Source organism: Hyaena hyaena, unplaced genomic scaffold (genome assembly GCF_003009895.1).
Source record: "Hyaena hyaena isolate Hyena2069 unplaced genomic scaffold, ASM300989v1 scaffold_600, whole genome shotgun sequence".
NCBI classification, from domain to species: domain Eukaryota; kingdom Metazoa; phylum Chordata; class Mammalia; order Carnivora; family Hyaenidae; genus Hyaena; species Hyaena hyaena.
In genome coordinates this window covers 1,014,913-1,035,843 of record NW_024081234.1, presented here as the reverse complement: position 1 = coordinate 1,035,843, position 20,931 = coordinate 1,014,913, and the positions used below count along the sequence as shown (strand labels likewise).

At 64.3% G+C, this 20,931-nt stretch overlaps 1 protein-coding gene across 1 annotated transcript in view; it reads left to right on the top strand.

Moving 5' to 3' along the window:
* The window catches only part of FAM207A (family with sequence similarity 207 member A), a 31,010-nt gene extending 13,245 nt beyond the window's left edge, over window positions 1-17,765 (top strand). Inside the window, 4 exon segments of the mRNA XM_039257091.1 lie at window positions 7,334-7,402; window positions 11,895-12,087; window positions 15,426-15,464; window positions 16,485-17,765. Of these exon segments, the coding sequence (XP_039113022.1) occupies window positions 7,334-7,402; window positions 11,895-12,087; window positions 15,426-15,464; window positions 16,485-16,608 (425 nt within the window). The 3' untranslated portion in view covers window positions 16,609-17,765.
* Window positions 17,766-20,931: the final 3,166 nt, after the last annotated feature.

Below are 20,931 nucleotides of genomic sequence, written 5' to 3'. Positions count from 1 at the left end.
AAAAAAAAAAAAAAAAGGAATGGCCAGCGGGCCCCTCGACCCAGCTTGTGGCACTGCCCTTTGTCGGGACAGGGTTCCCGCCTTGCGGGGCAGGCCTCCTGGGGGACGTGTGCCTGGGGATCGTCCCAGGTGCCTCCTGTGAGGCTGGCGGGACGCCCACACCGGCGGCCTTCCTGGCAGCGGCTAGATGTGGCCGGCCTGTGAGGAGGGACGGTGCTCCTCAGGGCCGTCTGCCGTGGGCACGGGGGTTTCTGGAATTGTGTCCCGGGCTCTTCCGTTGGCAGAGTTGGGCCTGGTTGCAGGCGGGTCCGCGGGTGCCCCTGAGAGCCTTCTCTCCTCTCCCCCCACTCCAGAACCTTCCTCCCAAAGGGGCCGCTGTCTTTACAGTGCCGTCTAGAGCAGTGCTCTTTGGGCCCGATTGGGCGTATGGGGTTATACGGCTGTGGGGGTCATTCGGTCGCAGCGGGTGCTGCTCCCCCTGGGGCACGGCGGTGTCGGGGGCTGCTGGACACGTGGGCCGCTGCTTCTACACCTGGTCCTCTGGGTGCGGGGTGAGGAGCTGTTTCAGGTGCTCGGCACCTTCCTGCTGCGCAGGGAGCTCCCATCTAGTCTGCTGTCGCTTGTGTCATGGGCGACTGCGAGGCGGCCGGTCGGCCCTCTACCGGATCCTGCACCATCGGCACTTAGTGCCCGCTGGCCCGGCAGCTGCCTCCCTTCTGGCGCCTGTGCTCCCGTCGGCTGCTTTCCGCGGCCCCCAGCAGGGTGCCCAGCGGAGCCTGAGGCAGGGGCTCCTGGCCTCTTCCCGCTTGGTGGGTCCTCACGTCCCTGCGCTCAGAGGGAGGCACGTCACACAAATGGGTGACGGCTGGACCTGAGCAGGGCCTGCGCTTGCCTGTCTGCCCGTGACTTTCCCGCCCGCCGTGCGGGCTCTGCAGCGGCCGTCTTCGGGGAGGGCACGTGTGGTCTCGGTGAGGAGCCCCGAGCAGGGCCTGTCCTTGCCCCGCTGCGGGACCGTGCCGGTGCCTGGTACACTGGGAGGGGAGGCCAGAGCGTGCCGTGTGCACAGTGCTCGGGGGGCCCTCGGGGCAGCTCACCCGGTGCCCCCTTCCTCCAGCCCCTGCCCGAGGGAGACCGGCTTCGGCCCGAGCGTCCCAGGGCGGAGGCGCCGCCTGACGCAGGTTGGGCTGCAGGGGTGCTGTCTGCGGGCCTCCTTCCCTGGGAGGAGGGGCCCGTGGCGATGAGCCGTTAGCCTCGGGTGCTGCTCGCCGTCCCTCTGGCTCCGGTACCTGGAGGGCTCCCCCGCCCGCTGCCGCCTGCTGGCGGCCTGGAGACGGTGACGCAGATGCGCCAGCTCGGTGGGGGTGAGGGGTCTCGGAGGAGCAGACAGGAGGTGAGCCCGGTCGTGCTGGGGTGGGGGGCCCGGTGCCGGCAGGACGGTCTGCTCCGAGGGAGCACGGCGGGAGCACTTCCCGCGGGTGCCGGTCCTGGGCCCGCCCGAGGGTCTGGCGCGGGCCCCTCTGCGGCTGCAGAACCGAAGCCACCGCTTGCCCATCCGTCTTCAGCCCTGAGAGCAGGACGGCCGGCTTATCCTGCGTTTTAACGTAAGCACTTGGTGCTCAGGGTGTTGAGCCTCCCTCCTGACGTGCGCCACAGTTCGGGGCGTCGTCTGGGGACAGGTCTTCCACCAACAAAAAGGCGGCTTTGGCAGTGAGCCTTGCTGGGTGTGTGTTTGGAGATATGTTGAGGTGGCCTCTCTGGTTGATAACCTTGATGCTCTTCTTCCCAGACTTTGTGTCTGATTAGGGCAGGTTGTCCCCCATCTTATTTATATCTTTGCTGCGTGTTTCTGGAGGCTGTCTCCCTATGGGCGCAGTGGGTCCTGAGGTAAACCGAGAGACCAAGGGAAGGGAGTCCAGCTGCACCGTCTGTAGGTGGCCTCCCGTCCCAGCCCTGCCCTGCGGGGAGCACACGCCTTCTGTGCGTGGCTGTGTCTCCGGCCACCTGGTGCGGGCCAGTCCCCCCTCTCCCGGAGGGCCCACGGCTCGCCCACTGACGGCTGCCTTCCTGGGGTAGGGGTCATGCCGCTGCCCTCCCTAGTGGGTGTGGGTTGGGAGCGTGTCACACGCTAGCATGGAGACTCCGTGTGGGGACTCTGGCGTGGCCGGCCCCGGCCCCTCGTGTCCCTGAGTGCTGGGCGTGGCTGCCCATCAGCACCAGGCACTTTGCTCCTCTGTGAGGCCGTCGGGCCTGCCGTGTGAGGGCCGTCGTGTCCGCCATCCTTTTGCTGGTAAATGTCTGTAGACGGACACGTAGTGGTGGCATCGCCGAGTCGGGTGCACAGACGTTTAAAAAGCCAGTAGACGGTTTTGGGAGTTGAATGGCCCCTGGGCCCCCGGTCTGCATCCCCAGCCCCTGCCTGTGGCCCTGGGTATTGGTGCCCCTGCCTGGGGTGCCTGGGGACCCGACACAGGAGCCTGTAAAACCGCGAACGTCAATAGATGTCGCCTAACGGGCTTCTAGAGACGCCACCTTGGGGAGCTCCTGCCCCAGCCGGCCGACGCTGACTTCAGTCTCTGCTCACCTGCAGGGTGAGCCGTGGGGGCCGGTTTGTAAACTGCACTTCCTTGAGTTCCATCAGCCACGCTTCCACATACGCACCCCGTTTCTGCACTGTTATTCCTTTAGGCTGTTCGTCTCTTTTATGGATTCAGAAAAGCTCTTTCCATAGGAAGGAAACGGCTTGTTGTGTGTAGGTGCCGCCGTCAGTCGTGCCTTCTGAGTTCACACAACTCGCTTCTAGAAGGTTTCAGCTTGTATGTAGTTAAGCTGCTGTTTTCTTTGTGTCTTTTGACTCATTTGTGTTTTTTGCAGTATTTTATGGTTTTGTATTTTATTTATATATTTAATTCACTGGGATCTTATTTTGATGTCCAGAGGGATGGGACCGATTCTCACTTTATCTCCCCCAAACTTGTGTCTTAGGTGTGGCGGGAGCCTCGGTGTCCTGAGAGGCCTTGTCTGCGGGCTTCGTGTCCCCAGGCCCCTTGGGAGCAGTTCTGACACCTGCGGCCGCGTGCCTAGTGTTTGTACACGTTTGTTGGTGCCACAAAAGCAGCTTCGTGATTTACAGAAAACTAATTGTATTGACTCTTCTGCCAGTTCCGCGACAACAGACAGTGTGTGACATGCGGTAACCGTGTCCTCCCTGGACTCCACGCTGGGGGCCCACGTCACACACGGACAGCAGGCTGCGGCAGAGGCGGGCCGCTGGGCCGGCCACACGCGCCCTTGCCCAGCTCTGCTTACTTTGTACTTGGCCCCCCAAAGGCCGGTGCACCGCAGCAGCGTTCCTCCCGCCGCACACCCACGTCTGGCCCAGGGAAGCCGCGTCTTGCCCGCAGCCCTTCCCGTCGGAGCAGCCCCTCCCTGCGTGTGCGCCCGCACCTCCTCCCCAGGACGCCTGCAGCTGTGGCGTCTGTACCTGAGGGCCGGGAGGCGGCCCAGGGGTGGGTGGGTGGGTCGGGCACCCTGCCTCCTGTGCCTGCAGGGTCAGTGGGTTGGGGTTCGTAAGTATTGTGTTTCGGTTCTGGAGAGTTGCCCCGATCCTTCGGATAAGCATGAGCTGTTTGCTGGGTCCCAGACACCCTGGGCTGGCCAGGCCTCCCGAGCTTTGGCGTTCCGCACCTTCTCCAGTGAGCAGTGCTGCCCCTTTGTCACACGTCAGAGATGCTGCTGGACACCTCCCCCCCAGGGCAGCTGACCCCCCCCCCCCCCGGGCAACTGGACACCTCCCCCTCCCAGGCAGCTCGACACCTCCCCCACCCCCCCAGGGCAGCTGGACACCTCCCCCCACTCCCCTGGGAGCTGGCTGACTGGGGGGTGGGGGAATGAAGGTCAGGCATGCCCAGAACCGTGGCCCTGAAAGAGACTGGGGCCCAGATTTGCACGCGGTACTTTAACCCCTGCTGGACGGAGGGGAGGCCGGCGCTGTGGCGCCCAACCCTGCTTTCTGAGCCTGGTGTTTCTGCTGTCGTGGGTCACGGAGGTGACTGGAGATCCCATCCGCTTACTTCGTCCTGAGCATCAGAATGGGGGCCTCCCGCGCCCACAGCACACTCAGCCCGTCGGCCTTGGCACGTCACGTGTCATCGTGCTCTCCGCGGGGTTCAAGGCAGGCTCCGCCTCTGGGCCTCAGCGTGTCCCTCAGTGAAACGGCGCAGCCGTCGGCAGGGCTTCACGTCTAACCACCGCCTGCACAGGAGGCTGACGGGTGGGGTGGGGGTAACCGTGCGCCAGGGCAGAACTTGGCGACGCTCCGGGGCTGTATCTGAAGCGGGCGCTCCTAGATGGGGCGTGAAGTGGTGCCCCGGGTCGCTGGACCCTGTGGGTGTGTCCCTGTGTAGAACCAGCCTGGCAGTGCCTTGGGGCCACGGCCTGACCGGGATTCCCGTCCACCTGGGAGAGGCGTCCTCGCTCAGAGGGAAGCGGGTGGCCTGTCCTGTGTTGAGCCCAGGGGGTCCCGATGTGGGGCCGCGATAGGGGCTTGGTGCTCGGACTGGAGAGGAGTGAGGGCTTCCGGGGTAGTGGACAGGACCGGCCACCTCTGTCCCCCTGGACATCCTCTGACCCATCTCCGCCCGTTCTCCTGGGGTGTGTCCCCCACGGACTGTGGTGCCAGTGTTCAGTGGGGTCCCCTTTCACAGTTTTTCCGTTGGCTCAGGACCTGGGGGCACTCTGGTGGGCAGACAGCAGTCCCCAGGCCTGGGCGCAGGGGTCACGGCGGCTGCCGGAGAGGGTGAGGTTTGCTGTAAGTGACTGGGGTCGGATGGGGGGCAGCTGGAGGCACTCCACTTCTTCACGGTGTCCCTCCCCTGTGTTTGAGGATGCGTCACAAAGGCTGCACAGAGCCAGGTCCCCCTCCCCTGCCAGCATCTGGGCGCTCCCGAGAGAAGCCCTCCAGGGCGGCCTCCGCTGGGGCAGCGTGGCTGGGGTGGTTGGCCCCTTCTGTCCCCCCTCTCGCCCCCCCCATTCCGAGCTGAGGGTGACTGGGAAGTCACAGGGCCTCGGCTCCCTGGGGACGGAGGGAGGGGCCGGGCGGTGGAGGGAAAAGTAGGTCAGCGCCGGCACGTCCGGCAGCTGGGACGCGAGGCCACATGCAGGCTCTTAGTCTCGGGGAGGGATCGAACCTCCCCGGAGTCTCGGGCTTGAAAACGGGTTTGGTGCCCGTCCCTGAGACGACAGTCTGGTTTCACAGGCCTCCTCCTTCAGACGGGCCTGTGTCGGGATGTGTACTAACAGCAGCAGAGCCTGTGTGAGGTGGAGACAGAGTGGGACACGCGCCCTGAGTGGAGTAGGCCCTGGGCTCCCACCGCCGGGGCCCTGGGGAGGCCAGTTAAGGCCAAGGCGATGGAGCCGGCCCGGGGGCTGCTCTCTTTTCAGAGCAGGGGGAGGCAGAGAGCCTGTCGGCAGCGCTCGGAGTCTGCTGGCCCGGCGCCCTCCCGGCCCGTGTTCCCACGCGCCGCAGCCCTGACGTGGGCCGGAGGCGGGCTCGGCTCTGCCCTGGAGCCTGGCAGCGGTGCTCGCCACAGCCCCCAGGTCCGGCCGGGCTCCGGTGCGATACGCCCACGGCAGCTCTGCCCTTCCCCTGGTCAGGAGACTTCTGGAAGGGTGGCCATGATCTCTCGGGCTTTGTGTCGTAAATGTACAGATCGTGCCGGTTACCCTGCCCCCCCCCCGTCCACTGGAGGATGGTGAGAGGGCCTCCTCTGGTGGGTGTCCTGCCGCCCGGGCGTGCCCCGGCCCGGTCCCCACGTCCTGCCCTTGGAGAAGGAAGGGCTGGAGAGGGGGTCCCGGCACCGCCTGACATGCCAGCAGGCCCATCCTCAGGGCCACAGGGGCTTCTGCCGACACGGGCGGCTGCCTCTGTCCAGCTGGGAGCCCGTGTCTGGTCAGCGTGGCACAGGCCCCGGTGGCGGCAGCTTTGGCCTCCCCTCCCCCTCCCCTCATGCACCTTTGAGGGCGGGGGCTCCTCTGTCTTGCCCCCGTCCCGTCCGCCTGGCACGGAGGAGGGGGCCTCGCTGGGGTCAGCAAGCCAGACCCAGGAAGCCCCGGGTCCTGCAGCCAGGGCCGCGTGTGACTTCTGGGCTCTGTGAGGCTTCAGCGCTGTCCCGGTCCTGTGTCTCCGGGACCCTCCAGGACGGTGGTCCCTAGGGTGCTGGCCTGGTGGGCTCAGCTGTGCCGCTGCTTTCTGGCCCCGCTCATAGTTCCCGTGAGCAGTTCCTCTGAGCCCGGGTTCTCTGCTCTGTGAAACAGGGCTGGTTCGTAGGGTCCCCGCCAGGGACGTGCCCTGAACACCAGCAGGGTTGTCCAGGTAGTCAGTGAACAGGGTCACGGCCCTGTCCCCTTCCATCGTGGGCCCCGGTGACTCCGGCTGGCTCTGCAGCTCCGGGGCCGTGGGCAGGTGAGCTTCCCGCCTGGCTGGGGGCGGCAGCGCGGCACTCTGCGTTGCTCCCGGGAAGGAGGCCGTGCAGGTGGCTGGGGGGCCGGAGCAGACACCGCACCCGGGCCGCCCGGATCCCGAGCGTTTATTCCCTCGTGGTGCAGAGGTTGGGATCGTGGGGGGGGGGGGGCACCCCCTGGGGCCCTGGTCCTGGGCACACCGACGGCCACCTTCCCTGAGTCCTCTCGTCCCTGTGCCGGCTGTGTCCTGATCTCTCAGGGGTCACCAGTCACGTTGGGCGGGGGCCACCCTACTTCTACCTCAGTCACCTCGTTAAAAGACGTGTCTTCAAATACAGGTGTGCTCTGAGGTCCTGGGGTTAGGAGTTGAGCCCGTGCATTTGGGGGCCACCGTAGTCCACAGAACGGGGAGGTGCAGGCCCCATGGGGCACGACGGCGAGGCCACCCGCTGCCCAGGCCGGGAGGCGTCACCATGTGGTGGGACAGCGGGCGGGCCCGTTGCTGGGGGAGCAGGAGAGGGGACGGGAGGGGACAGCCAGCCCCCAGAGGAGGCGCTGTGTGAAGAGAAGCGGGTTTTCATCACTTTGGCGGGTGGATTTGGTGATAAGATGCAGGACCACCTCTCGCTTAGACCCAGTTCCCCCGAGACCTCTTGGCTTTGGGCAGCACCTGTGCAAATGGTGGCCGGTGGGGCCCGTGCTTCTGCCCGGCCGGAAAGCGCACGTCTCCTCGTGAGCTGTGTGGCCTCCCTGGGACCCTTCCGGAGGCCGCCCTGGAGTCGGGGCGGGAGGGCTTGCTGGGGAGGCCCGCCCAGGGGCCTTGAGGGGCACGGGTGCAGGGCTCCACTCACCCACCCCTGTGCTCTGTCCCCAGGTGCGGACACCCGGGCCATTTTGCCCAAGAAGGAGAAATTGAAGCTGAGGCGTGAGAGGTGGCTGCAGAGTAAGTGTATCCCTCGTCTCCCGGCTCTGTCCTCTCTGACCCCCGCCCCCCCGACCTCCTCGTCGCCCCGACCTCCTCGTCCCCCCCGTCGTCCTCGTCCCCCCGACCTCCTCGTCCCCCCCCGACCTCCTCGTCCCCCCCGACCTCCCTGACTTCCAAGTCCTCCCTGTTCTCTGTCCTCCCCTTTCCCCGTCCTCCCTGACCCCCTCCCCCGCCCTCCCCGTCCCCCCCATGCCTGCTGCTCTGGGCTCCTCGCGGGGTCGGCGTGTCAGCACGCACGTGACCCTGCTTGTCATGAGTGTGTCACTGCAGAACCGCTCAGCGTGTCCATGAGGTCACCTTCCTGCTGGCGGTGACCTCCGGACCCTTCTCTGGGCCGGGATGGCGCAGTCCTTCTGTCCGAGGCCCCCGCCGGCCGCCGCGCCATGCCCGGTGCCCCTCTTCCCTGCAGTCTTCTTTGGAAAACGGGGTTCTTATGATGCTGGAAACTCGCTGATGGTTTTGTGAAGAGTTTCTTGTGAGGATTGTTGTGTAATTTTTTTTATTCACATTTTAGTGTGATTCTGGTTGACTTTTAAAAATAACTTGTAACATTCTGTATATTTTCTCACGGTTAAAACTATTTTTTTCCTCGAAGGTATTTTTTGTTTATTTTGAGCGGGAGAGAGAGAGAGAGAGAGAGAACGAGAGCACAGCTGCGCGCACACGTGCGGGGGACGGGCAGAGAGAGTCCCAAGCAGGCTGTGTGCTGTCAGTGCGGATCCTGAAGTGGGCCTTGAACCGCTGACCCTGGGGTCATGACCTGGGCCAAAATCAAGAGTTGGACGCTCAACAGATTGAGCCACTAAGGCGCCCTCCTTGAAGATTTTAAAGAAAAAGTACATTTTAAATTTTCTAGAGAAACTTGTCAGTTTCTGATTATTTTTTGTCACTTTGCAGATGTTCTTAAGGAAGTGTTTCAGTCATTGATACTGTTTGTCACAGCCCCTGGCATGGAGACGGACACTCCGTGGGCTAGGTTTGGAAAGCTGGCAGACGGTGCCCCGGGGCGCCGCACGGGTCTGGGCTACAGCGTTTAGAGGACGTTTAAGATGTTTTTCCCGTGCTGGCTGCTCTCTTTGTCTCGCTGCTTGAGTCCGTCTTGGCCACGCGTACTTTCCCGTAAAGTCCGCTCTTACCAGCTCTCTGCCCTCGCTGCAGAGGGCTGCCGGCCTCTCCTCGCCACACCTCTGCGCTTGCACCCCCGCCTTCAGCCTCCGTCCCGGCCGTGTCCACCTGCTACTTCTGCTTTTCCGTGTCCGAATTTCTTCGTTTCTGTTGTTTGAACACACTGTTCTTGCTTTCTCAGGGTTTGGGTTACTGAGCTCGTGTGTGTTACAGTCGTGTGTAGGAACGGGGACCGTGCTAGCCGGGGTTAGTGTTCTCTCATGAGCTGGGGTGTCCCGGGAGATCTGATGCCACCCACCTGGACCTGACATGCACACTGTCCGTCTGTCCGCCGCCTTCGTCTGACGTTTTCTCCCGGACGGTTCCGCTGCGGCGCAGCATCTGTTGACGGTTGTTTTTCATTTTTGTTTTGAGGTGATGTTGGGCACGAAGCGCCAGTCGGGGATTTGTCACCGGTGCACACACGTGTGTAACCGGGGTCCCTTTAAGACCCACGCGCCTTCCCACGCAGTCCCCTTGTCCCCCATTGTCGACTGCCCGCAGGTGACCACTGTCTCCTCTCTCGAACCTCCCTAGATTGTACTGCTCAGGCCGTCGCACAAGTGGAATCTTGTTCGATGAACTCTTCGCGTCTGGGTTTCTCTGCTTCACGTGGTGTTGCACGTCCTCTCTGCCGCGCGTAGCTGTGGCCGCGCCCTTCTGTCGCGGAGGAGGATTTCTTTATCTGGACGTGCCGTTTGCTACCCACTTCCCTACTGATGGGCAGCTGGTCTTTTTTTCTCTTTTTAGCTGCTGTGAAAAAGGCGGTGAACATTCTCCACAGGCCTCTTTGTGGAGTGTGTTTGCACTTCTCTGGGATGAGTAGTTGGGAATGGGACGCAGGGTCACGGGGCGAGTGTATGCTTAGCCTTATAAGCAACTGCCAGACGTTTCTCCCGAGTGGCTGGACCATTACACCCTCACTGGCCACACCACACCCCTGCCGGCGCACAGTGGCCTGCGTCTCCGGGCAGGGCAGGGTGGCAGCCGCGCCTGTGGTACTGGCTCTCATTACCACAGGCCACACCCGGCTTCCACAGCGTCTCCAGTCATGTGGTTTCGTGAGGCCCTGTGCCTCCTGTTCCTGAGCTCCAGCCCTGGGTCAAGTGCACGTGTCGCAGATTTTCTTCCAGACTGTGACTTTCCTATTCATTTTCTTAACAATTTAAGTTTGTTGATTTATTTTGAGAGAGAGAGAGACAGCACAGGTTGGGAAGGGGCAGGGAGAGAGAGAGAATGAATCCCAGACAGGCTCCACATTGCTCAAACCCACGAACCGTGAGACCTTAGTCAGATGCTTAACTGACTGAGCCACCCAGGCGCCCCAAGTAAAAAAAAAAAATATTTTAGAGAGATAGCATATACACGAGGAGCAGAGAGAGAGAATCTCAAGCAGGCCCCACACTCAGTGCGAAGCTCAGTCCCACGACCCTGGGGTCGTGACCCGAGCCAAAATCAAGAGTCAGATGCTCAACTGACTGAGCCGCCCAGGCGCCTCATCAGGCTAGTTTTAAATTAAACTATTTAGGATGAAGGCATGTTAGTCTCCGGGAACCTTCCAGAGCCCCCAGCCAAGGGGGAGGGGGAGGGGCAGGAGGAGCTCCCCCCTCTCCCCAGAAGCACTCAGAACTTGCTGCTCTAGACCACACAGTTGGTAGAATGGACCTTTCCTTGTCCGTCTTTGCTTACAAGCGGGCTGGCCGTGAGATCGCCCCTGGGGACAAGCGCTGTGTGTGGTCTGTGAGGTCCCAGCACAGGGTTTACTTGGAACAAAGATGGTGGGGGAGCCTGTGAGTGGAGGGGAGGCCCCTACCTACCTGGCCTGCAGGGAAGAGGGGGCCTTCAGTGCCAGAAGAGGGTGTGGCAGGGTCTGGACCTCGGGGGACACTCCAAGCAGGCACCTCTGCCCCCCTCCCTCTGTGCCCATCTCCAGCTCTGAGGCGTGAGCGGCTCTGGGGCTCAGTGCAGAATCGGGGGAGAGCCGGCTGGGTGGGGACCGTGGCGATGGTGGTGAAGTCACCCCGCCGAGAGCTGTCTCCCTGGGGTGCCTGTGCTGAGCCCATTGGCACAGAACTGACACCCCCTTAAATTCACCTTTCTTACCCCCTGCGCCCCCAGGCTGTAATGAACGGGCACTTAGATCTGAGGATAGGTAATGTTTCAGTCCCACTTAGAAAAGTTCCAGAACTGTTCAGGGAACAGGGAGAAAGCTGAAGACCTCGTTCACAGAACTGGAAGCAGCTTTAGGCTCTGAGCTGTCAGCACAGAGCCTGACGCGGGGCTTGAACCCACGAACCATGAGATCATGACCTGAGCTGCAGTTGGACGCTTAACAAACTGAGCCCCCAGGAGGCTCCGCGTAGTAAATTCTCTCACCTCCTTGTGGAGTTTCTTGTGATGGTGGCCTTTCTGTGGACACAGACCCCTGCAGCCCTGACAGATGTCCCTGTGATGCGCTGTCCTTGGGTGCCTCGGACACACTCCAGCTACATAGCACGTGTTACTCATTTAGAGCGCTTCCAGCTTGGATTGGCCAACACGTGTGAGGCTGTGTGCAGGGGTCCCCCCGGAGCCCTTGGTCCCCGCCCGCTGTCCTGGGACGCTCCCCTCTCGGGGAAGAGGCGCTTGGTACCCTCTCTGGGCAGCATGGGGAGCCCTGACGTGGCCTCCCGTGAACCCCTACAGTTCGGGGCATTGAGGGCGGCTCGGTGCACGACGGGGTCTGCAGGTGGAGCCGTCCTTGTCCCCTGGGGCCTCCGGGACCTGGTTGGGGCAGCTTGTGTGTCTCTGACGTTGGAGGAGGCGGGGTGGGCTCTTCAGGGCCGGCCCTGGGCAGCCTAGGGGCCTGGGTGGGCGTGCTGCCCTAGCGCCGGGCTCCTGTCTCTGGGGCCTCCCTCGGGGCTTCTCCCAGGTAGCCAAGGGCTCGCAGCTTCTGCCAGCTCCTCCCGCGGGGCCTTCTCCGACCTCACGCTACCAACTCCCCTACGTGGGGACCCTCCCTCCTGGTCCCAGGAGGCACTTGGGGAGCGCGGGAGACCTAGGTGACTCGCTGTTTAAATCCTCGTCCGTTTGCCCACTTCTCGCCGCGCGCCCTGCCCCTGCTCCCCGTGCGCAGCGGCCACCGCGCTAGGGTCCCTTTTCAGAACGGGAGCACCTCCATGCCTGTGGCTCGGTCTCGTCACTCTGCCTTTAGGAAGTGCGCCTCCGTGGCGGGGTGCCGCCTGCCCCGGCGCCCAGGGCGCTTCGTGCCCTGCTGGTCTTGCTCACCCTGTCCCCCCTTCCGCAGAGATCGAGGCCATAAAGCTGGCGGAGCAGAAGCGCAAGGCAGAGCGGAGGCGGAGGGCCACGGTGGTGGTGGGGGACCTGCAGCCCCTGAAGGACGCCCTCCCCGAGCTGCTGGAGCTGGAGGCCTGCGGACGGCCGCCGCGATCCGCTGGGTGAGTGTCGCGTGTGGCGGCCTCGGGACCTCGGGGCTGGGAGTCAGGCCGGGTCCGGAGCGGGAGAAGAGTCGGCGGAGGAGGCGCAGGCAGGCAGGGCCGCAGAGGTGCCTGACCCCGCTGTCGGTGCAGCAGCCTCGCTTCCCGGGACTGAGCCGCGGGGTCGGCAGGCGGTGGGGCCTCCCTCGGGCGCCATGTCGCCAGGAGGGCTGCTGCGTGGCGGTCCTTACGGTGGCGCCGCCGGGCTCCGTTCCTGTGTGCCCACTGCCGCGCTCCCTGGGACGCAGCCTGGCACCCCGTCCCGGACACCCATCCTGCTCTGTGCCTGCTGCGTGCACTTTGGAGAAGCCAGTCCCTCTGCCGTCCCCTCCCCCTCGGGGGCTTGGGGGTGGGGGCGTCAGGCCGGTGCTCAGGGCCACTCGGCTGCGGAGCTGGAAGATCCCCGGCCAGCCCCTGGTGGAAACACCTCGAACATCTGGTCTGGCACGGAGCCGGGAGTGGTCGTCACAGCCACAGCCTGGGCCGCAGACTCCACCCCGGTTCTTCCCCGGCACGTGCCCTTCCCCTGCGTGCACTTGTCTCACCTGAAGCGCGTGCTCGCCCCGGGCGGGAGCCGCCTGGGCCGCTGTGGCCGACTGTTCCCGCTCTCTGGGTGTGGGAAGGTCCCCAGCTGGCCTGGGGTCACTGTCCCTCCTCACGTGTGTCTTGGCCCCAGGGAATTGTGTGTTTGTTTGAATAGATGTTATTTTGAAACAGTTTGGAATTGCCGAGTAGCGGTAAGAGGAGATGCAGAGACTTCCCACGCCCCTCACACCCAGCGTTCTGCTTTATAGCTTCTTCCCCGGTGCCTCGGAGCCAATATTGATACATAAATGATGCATTTAAAGTAGTCATGGAATAAACCCCATACTTTACGTTCAGGTTTCCTCAGTTTCCCCTGATGTCCTTCTTCTGCCCCGGCCCCCGTCCAGGATGCCATGTGACCTTGATCACGTCCCTCTGCGTCTCCTCTGGGCTGTGAGCTTCCCCCATGGCCCTGGCAGCGTTGAGGAGGGCGAGTCGGGGACCTGGGGGGTGTCCCCCGGTGGGAGTAGCCTGATGGCTTCTCATGGCTGGACTGGGGTCCCGGCTCGGTGGGTGGGGGACGTGCCCGTCTCTCCCATGCGGCCCGGGTGGGTGCCGTCAGCGTGGCCTGTCACCGCTGATGCTGGCCCTGGTCACCTGGTGGAGGTGTGTCTGCCGGGTGCCCCCCCACGTGACCCCTTCCCCTCCCCGCACCGTCCCCTGTGGAAGGGGGTCGCCGTGCAGAGCCCACACCTGAGGAGTGGGGAGGTGGGCTCGGCCCCCCAAGGACGGAGCGGCCGTGTAGACAATGTGGGCTTCTCCTTCGGAGGAGAGTAAATACAGCTTACGTGTCAGGGTGCCCCTGGATCATTTACGGATGTCAGTCTGGACGCGCGCGTCTTTTTATTTTACACCGGCTAGAATCCAATACGACTTCCTCTTGCCGGGGCTGATCCTGCTCTGGCCACTGGGCGCGCCCTCAGGTGGCCCCTGGGTCCCTCTGATGTGCCCATCAGGGAGGCGTTGTGTTGTGTGTGAGCCAGTCCTTCCCGTCTGGGTCCCCACGTGCTTCAGGCTCACCCAGGCGTTTCTTGCCCTTCCCTATAATCACCTTTCTACAGGGACCTCAGTCCGTCTTGCTGTGCACGCCTCAGTGTGTTCCTGTGAAGTTATGGGGACAGTTGATAGACTTTCTTTTTGTTTCTTAATCGCCACGTGCATCTTGGGGCTTAAACCCATACCCCCAAGATCAAGGTTTGTACACTCCACGACTGAGCCAGCCAGGCACCCTGAGGCCATCCTCACTCCTAACTCTGGCTCCAAGTCGGTAGGGGGCCCAGGACCACTCTTAGGCTCAGTAATTCCCTGGGGCTCAGAGCTCCCCGAAGGCTGTTGGGTCCCTGTTCCTGGCTTGTCATGGCGAAAGGCTGAGATCAGCCAAGGGAGACGCGGGGGTCAGGCCTCAGGAGGGTTCTATGCGCCTCTCCCGAGGGGGCGGGAGGAGGGCACCACCCAGGGTGCAGGTGACGGTACTCACCACAGTGTGCTCCCCACCCCCGGCGGCTGTGAGCATCTCCTTGGGTCCCTGTACCCGCTTCCCACCCGCTGTGCCCGCCCAGGAGCCCCCAGCCCCATCCCTCCAAGGGCGGGCCAGCCCTTCAGCGTTGAGCTTCCCCGCCTTCCCCGGGGCCGGCTTCCTCGGAGCCAGGGAGGAGGCCGAGCTGTTGGGGATAGGACCCGACCCCCACCCCCCCACCCCAGAGCGAGTGGACGGCGCAGATGGTCTGGGACTGCTGTTGTGTGTGGGATGGCCTTGGGGCCCTGGGCACCCAGACCTGAATGCAGGGCTCCCCAGGCACCCACCGGGACACTGGGAGCTTGTTCCACATCCGTGACGTAGCTTCATGGTGATGGCGGCAGGGAGCCCAGGGCCCTGGGCTGTTGGCGCACAGCTGCACGTGCTGTGTCCCCGCCTCTGTCCGCCTGGGCGCGGCACCAGGCTCCGGATATGAGCCGGCACGCCGACAGTCGTGCTGCTCATTGGGGGACAGTTAGCTTCTCTAGAAGTCGGTCCTCTGGGCACGAGTGTTAGGCAAACAAAGGCCGTGTTTTCCTTTGTGAGGAACCGGGATGGGAGGCCCCATGCAATTGAGCCACCAGGCCAGCGGACATAGGGGTGAGACCAACCGCTGTGTGGTCCTGGTGGCCTTGGCCACGGCACCCACTGCCCCCCCCCCCGCCCCAGGAGCTGCTTACTGGGCTCCCGCCATGCCAGGTGGGGGCCTCCCAGATGTGTCTACACTGACGGGGAGGGTGTGCAGACCTCAGTGGATTTCACCATTTTCTAGATGGTAGGGGAGGGGGTTGCTGGGGGGTGGCGCCCACCGCCTGGGATGCCTGCAGGCGCCCAGGTGGACACGGTGAGCAGCGAGAGGAGCAGAGCCGCTGTGGCCTGGGGCTGAGGGGGACTCGGAGTCGGGACGCACGTGGCCACCTTGGCAGGCCTGCCTGAGGGTGGGCACCCGAGTCAGCAAGCAGGTGAGGAGAGGCGGGCGCAGGTGCTGACTTGGGCCCAGGAGACGGGTCTTTCGTTCATATTTTATCTGAAAACATGAATAAAGGATGAGGCCTCCTGGTCTGGAGACTAAATTCAGGTGTTGGCTCAGAGCTCTGGTTTTCTCGCCCTTCCTGCTGCTGGCCGTGTAGACATGGCTCTCGGTGCCGGCTCCCCAGGGAGGTGGGCTGTGCTGGGTCCTGCGGGGACCCCCACGGTGGGGGGGTGCGGCCCCGTGCTGACCTCTCTGTGTCCCCAGCAGGGTGAGCCGGGTGAGCGCCACGCAGAGGCTGCAGCTGCTGTGAGTAGGGCCCGCCTCCAGATTGGGCTCCCCCGCCTCCACCCCGTCTCCTCTCGCCCCGCCCCCGGTGCTATCCAGCGTCCCGCCATGTGACCCCAAGCCTGGTTCCCTCGGGTGTCGTGGGCAGCTTGGCCGCAGCTCCTCTCATGGGCGTGCGGCAGCCTGTTCCTAGCTGGGTGGGAGAGCCCCCCTCTGCGGGCAGCAGGGGGAGTGGAAGTTTCCAGACCAGCGCTGCCAGCTCTCAGGGGTCCCCCTTGGGGTCCAAAGCCCCCGGCCATCCCAGGCATCTTGGGAGCAGATACCTGCTCGGGCAGTGGGCCCAGTGGGTTGGGTCTCCCTGTGGACAGCCAGGCGGGCACCTCGAGGTGGGGCCTTTCCCGCCCTGCCTCCGCCCTGCCCAGGCTGCCTCTGGAACTGCCATCCTGAGGCTGCAGACCTGGTCCCGAGTTTCCGTGCAGAGGTGTCGTCCCCCAGGGGCGCTCAGCAGACTCGAGCTGGCCCTGGTGCGTCTGAGAGGGGCTGGCTGGGCTCAGGACTGGCCAGCACCGTGGACTCTAGGGGCTCAGGACCTCCCCCTGGAGGAAGCCTTCCTATCTCCCATCCCGCCTTCCGCCACAGCGCCCCTGTGAGAGAAGGGCCGGTCTCGGGCGGCGGGACTCGGAGGTCTGGTTGTGCAGGGCTGGAGGGAGGGGCAGGGCCCCTCTTCTGTGAGGCGGCTCCGCTCCCCACGTCTGTGGCTGGGATGGGGGCCCAGAGCCCTCTCCTGGGGGAGGGGCCGGTGTCCCAAGCCCGTGGGTGCGTGTCACCCCTCATACTGCCACTCCCCTGCCCACCTCCCCGTGGTGACCCGTAGGCCCCAGGTGCTCTGTCCCGTCACCCCGGGCCTGGCCTACCCACCCCAGTGTCCAGCCCTCCCCGCTCCCCGAGGTGCCTGGGTGTGGGGTGGCTGAGGGGAGGCGGTGCTGACACCTGAGGCGTGGGGGGCAGTTTGCTGACCTGCTCTGATCTCCATTCTTCCAGGGAGGAAGAAGAGGCCCGGTTTCGGGAGCTGCTGGCCAATCCGTCCTATAGGGCCAGCCCCCTGCTGGTCATCAGACAGCAGCTGGCCCGGCAGATGGGGCCGGATGGCGGTGGCCAGCTGTGACCCGGCCCGGAGGCGTGCCATGGGCCCCGAGGGTCCGCCCCTGCGTCGCCGCCCTGGGCCTGGCAGGCGGGCCCCACCGTGCGGACGATCGTGGCATGCTCTCTGGCAGCGGGCCTGCGGGCCCTCAGCTCGACCGAGCACCCAGCAGGCGTGAGGACCCCGAGCCGCAGGCGCGAGGACCCCGAGCGGCTCTACAGCCCGAGACGTGGCCACGTCACTCCTTCTGGTTGCCAGGGCTCAGCTGGAACCTCTCCTGCCTGCCGCTCTCCTGGCCCTGTCCCCACCGTGCCTCCCTTTGGCCCTGAGCCCAGGTTGGTCCCCTCCACCTGCCCGTGCGGTACGGGGCACAGGGCCACTGCCGTCCGCACGGCTGACCTGGGAGCACGATGAGTGTTTATTGCTAGAAGCCCAGGCTTTGGAGGCCAGACTGTGGGAACTTGGACGTAAACCCCGGATGGGAGGATGTGGAAGGAGCGCTTTTCCCAGCCAGAGGCCCTGAGCTCGTCCGGGGAGTGGGCTGTGCGGGGCCTTCGTGGCCACGGCCTGCGGGCTCAGCTGTGCTGGACACCCGCAGAGGCAGCTCTGCGCCCAGGGCAGGGCCTGGATACCCGTGCCCCTCACGGGCTGTGCTATGGTGGGTGGGCAAGCAGCCTTGCGGTGCCGCCTCAGTGCGTCTGGGCGCCAGGCATTCTGGGCTTTGAGGCTGAGCCAGCATGAACCCCAGATATGTCCCCGGCCTCACGATTCACAGATGCCTGAGCGGCGTCCAGCAAGTCTGCCCGGGAACGGGTGGCTGAATGGAATGGGATCCTGGGCCCTTCTCTGCATGGGAGCACACGGTGTGGACACATTGCGGGGACTGGACACAGAAAGGGACAGATGAGACCACAGGGGCTGCACGCGGGAGTCCGAGTCCCCCAGCCAGAGGTCAGCACTGCCACCTCCCCGGGACCGCCCGGCCCTCTGGGACGGAGGGTGCGGTCTTGTTCTCCGCACAGAGCCCGCTGCTGCGTAACTGAGATGAGTTGCCTACAAAGTGGTGTTTGTGACAGACTCGTTTTTGCAATAAAATAAGTGCTGGGAAAAACAGAGTGCAGCCCTGGCTGCCCCCGGAAGATTGGGCGATGCCTGGCGTTTCCCCCTCACGTTTTCCCAATTGTCTGGAGTTTGATGATGTGTTACCTAAAGAGAAAATGTCCGTCCTGGCCCTGTAGCAAGTCTGGTCTGACCACAGCTGGGGGTGCTCACCCCCTCATCCCCTACCACCACCCCCCCTACCCGGGGCCGGTCAGAGCACGCGCTGCGGGTAAGGGAGAGGCCAGAGGGAGGCTGGGCTCCTTGTGAGGAGGTGACGTCCATGTGCTGCCCTGTCCGTGGGCCTCAGAACTCCCCCTGGGAAATGGGCTGAGAAACCTCAGATGTGCAGGGACATCACCCCCAGAGCAGAGTACGGGACCCCAAAGTCGGCCTCTGCTCAGATGACCTGGGCTCGTGGGGTTGGAAACGGGAGCCCCAGGCCTGCGCACGCCCCCCTCTGGCGCACCGCGGGCCCCACAGAGCGGGCGGTGTCCCTACTCCAGGGCCCGTTGTCGAGGCGCGCAGCACCAGTGTGGGGAGGGGACAGAACCTGCGGCTGCAGGCACGGCGAGCCCGCTGCAGGCCTGGGCCCTGCCTGAGTCCGAGGGCCCGTCTCTGAGCCCCCGACTGTCCCTTTTCCCTGTGGGCCCTGCCTGCCCTCCCGCCAGGCTCACCTCTGAAGGTCTCCTGGTAAGGAGGCCACGGGACCGTTATCTCCCCTGGCCTGCGGCCAGAAATCTGCAAGTCCCCCTTTTCCCTCCCGTGACCCCCTGCATCTGCCTTCCCTCCTAACCCCCCCTCCCCTCCCGTTGCTGCACATGCTGCCCCATTCTTTTGGTGGATGCGTGTATCAGTTATCAGCTGCCGCAATCGCTGAGTAACACGCATTCCCCGGGCGTGCAGTCATGTTTTCCCCAGGGGTCTGGGCCAGGCTGGGCTCCTGCCTGAGGCACCCTCCTGTTTATTTCCTGGGTAGTGGACCACCAGACAGGGGACTTCGAGCACCAGAAGTGTATTCTTTCGGGTCGGTGCTGGTGGGGCCACGCTGCCTCCAGAGGCCTCCACGTGGGGGGAGTCTGTGGCCTTTTCCTGCGTCAGCAGTTTGCCGGTGACTGGCGCCCCTTGGCCGGTGGCTGCGTCACTCCTGTCCTTGCCCTCACACACACCAGTGTGGTGTCAGCTTAACTGACTCCGTGCAAAGATTCCTTTTCCCGGTACAGCCACGTTCTGAGGTCCTGGGAAGACGTGAGTCCGTGGAGACACACTTGGTCAGGGGGCCGATCTGGGCGCCAGGCTTCCCAGAAACCCCCAGGTGAAAGGAAGGTGCAGGGCCAGAATCGACCACCGCGTGTGGGGTGGGGGGAGCACTGGGCCTGGGGGGCGTGACATGGGCGAGGGGACAGCAGAGCTCTGGGGCTGGGCTTCTTGACTGGTGGAGAGGGTCCCCCCACCCCGCGCTCCCTGCCCTGTGCTTCCCTCGTGTTCTCTGCTTGCTGTCCCTGGGATCACACTCCAGGACAGCGTTTGCCCTGACCGCTTGGGTCAGCCGTGCCCGGGGCTGCGCGCCTGGTGGGGGCAGGATGGGGTGGGCCTGTGTGGGCCCAGGTGACCAAGCCCAGCACCTCCACACGGTGTCCAGCAGGGGGAGGGCTCCCCGGGAGCCCTACCCAGAAGTGCCCGCAGCACATCCCCTCCGTGTCCCTCACCGTACCTTCTCTGCTCCTGCTGGCCTGCTCCCTGGGGCGGGCAGGTGAGGGGGAAGCGGTCGGTGTGTGTGCCCTCAGGGCCTGTGAGAGCGCTGCAGGCAGGCGGGCGGCCGTCAGGGCTGGTTCCCATTCCCGTAGTCCTCTCTGGGACATGGATTGCCAGACAGCAGATGGTGGGGCCCCGTGTGCAGGGAGTGCATCAGGATGGGCCCGGGGCCCCGTGTGCAGGGAGTGCATCAGGATGGGCCCGGGGCCCCGTGTGCAGGGAGTGCATCAGGATGGGCCCGGGGCCCCGTGTGCAGGAGAATGTCAGGATGGGCCAGGGGGCCTGTGTGCAGGGAGTGTCAGGATGGGCCCGGGGCCCCGTGTGCAGGAGAATGTCAGGATGGGCCAGGGGGCCTGTGTGCAGGGAGTGTCAGGATGGGCCCGGGGCCCCGTGTGCAGGAGAATGTCAGGATGGGCCAGGGGGCCCCGTGTGCAGGGAGTGTCAGGATGGGCCCGGGGCCCCGTGTGCAGGAGAATGTCAGGATGGGCCAGGGGGCCTGTGTGCAGGGACCGCGTCAAGGGGCCCAGGTCTGGCCCCAGGCAGTCACTGACTCATGAGCTGACGTGGGCCTCGAGGCCTCTCTGTCACTGCGTGCAGACGCAGGCTCTGGTCGGTGGTGCTTCGGGGCCTTTGTCTTGGGCACAGAAGGGCGTCAGTGCTGGCAGCCTCCGCCGGGCGGTGAGTCAGGCGCCGGCGGCCATGCCTGTCAGGGCCCCTGCTGCCTGGAAGTCAGGTGTTGAGCAGAGTGCTTTGGGAATGTTTGTGCAGCCATAGCACCCGTGATGGCCGCCTGGCTGATGTCATTGTGCTGAGATGTTGGTGCCCAGCCCCGATTGGCCCTAGTGGGTCGTGGCAGCCACCCCGTGAGCTGGGTTTCCCCGGGTGCTGCCATCGGAGCGCGTCTCCAGGATGTCGGGAGAGCTCGCCGGCGCGCGGAGATAGCAAGACGCCAGCCTTCCGGCCCTTTCCCTGATGTCACGTTCCCCGGGGGCAGCTAGTCTCCTGCTTCTGGACCTCAGACCCTCGGCCTGCGTGAAGAGCCTCCTTGTTCTGAAGTCAACCAGACTCCCTTCGGCTGCATTTTTTCCAAAGGCGCTAAAATAACATCGGTTAAAGTGATAATTACAGACAGGTTCCTGACGTTGGCCTTTGTTTCTCAAGGCCCTGTTGAGATTGGGAAATGTTATTTCTCAGATCCTTGGGAGAAAATCAGAGATTACTAGTATCTTTGAATTCACGTGTCTCTTTTGGTGCCATGGAGGCTCCGGGGCTGTGAGTCTGAGGGCCTCGTGCCATGCTCGTCCCTGCTCGTTCCTCTGGTCCCGTTGGCTGCAGAGGACCCGGGGGCCAGGCGGGCCGAGCCCTGGATGGGACAGTCTCTGCAGGGGGGGAGACTGAGGCCCGGGGAGGGGGGTGCCCCCATGGCTGGTGCTGCCGCCGGAGCTGGGGTATCGGGTGCCTTTCCTTCTGAGGCTGATGTCCTCAGGACGCAGA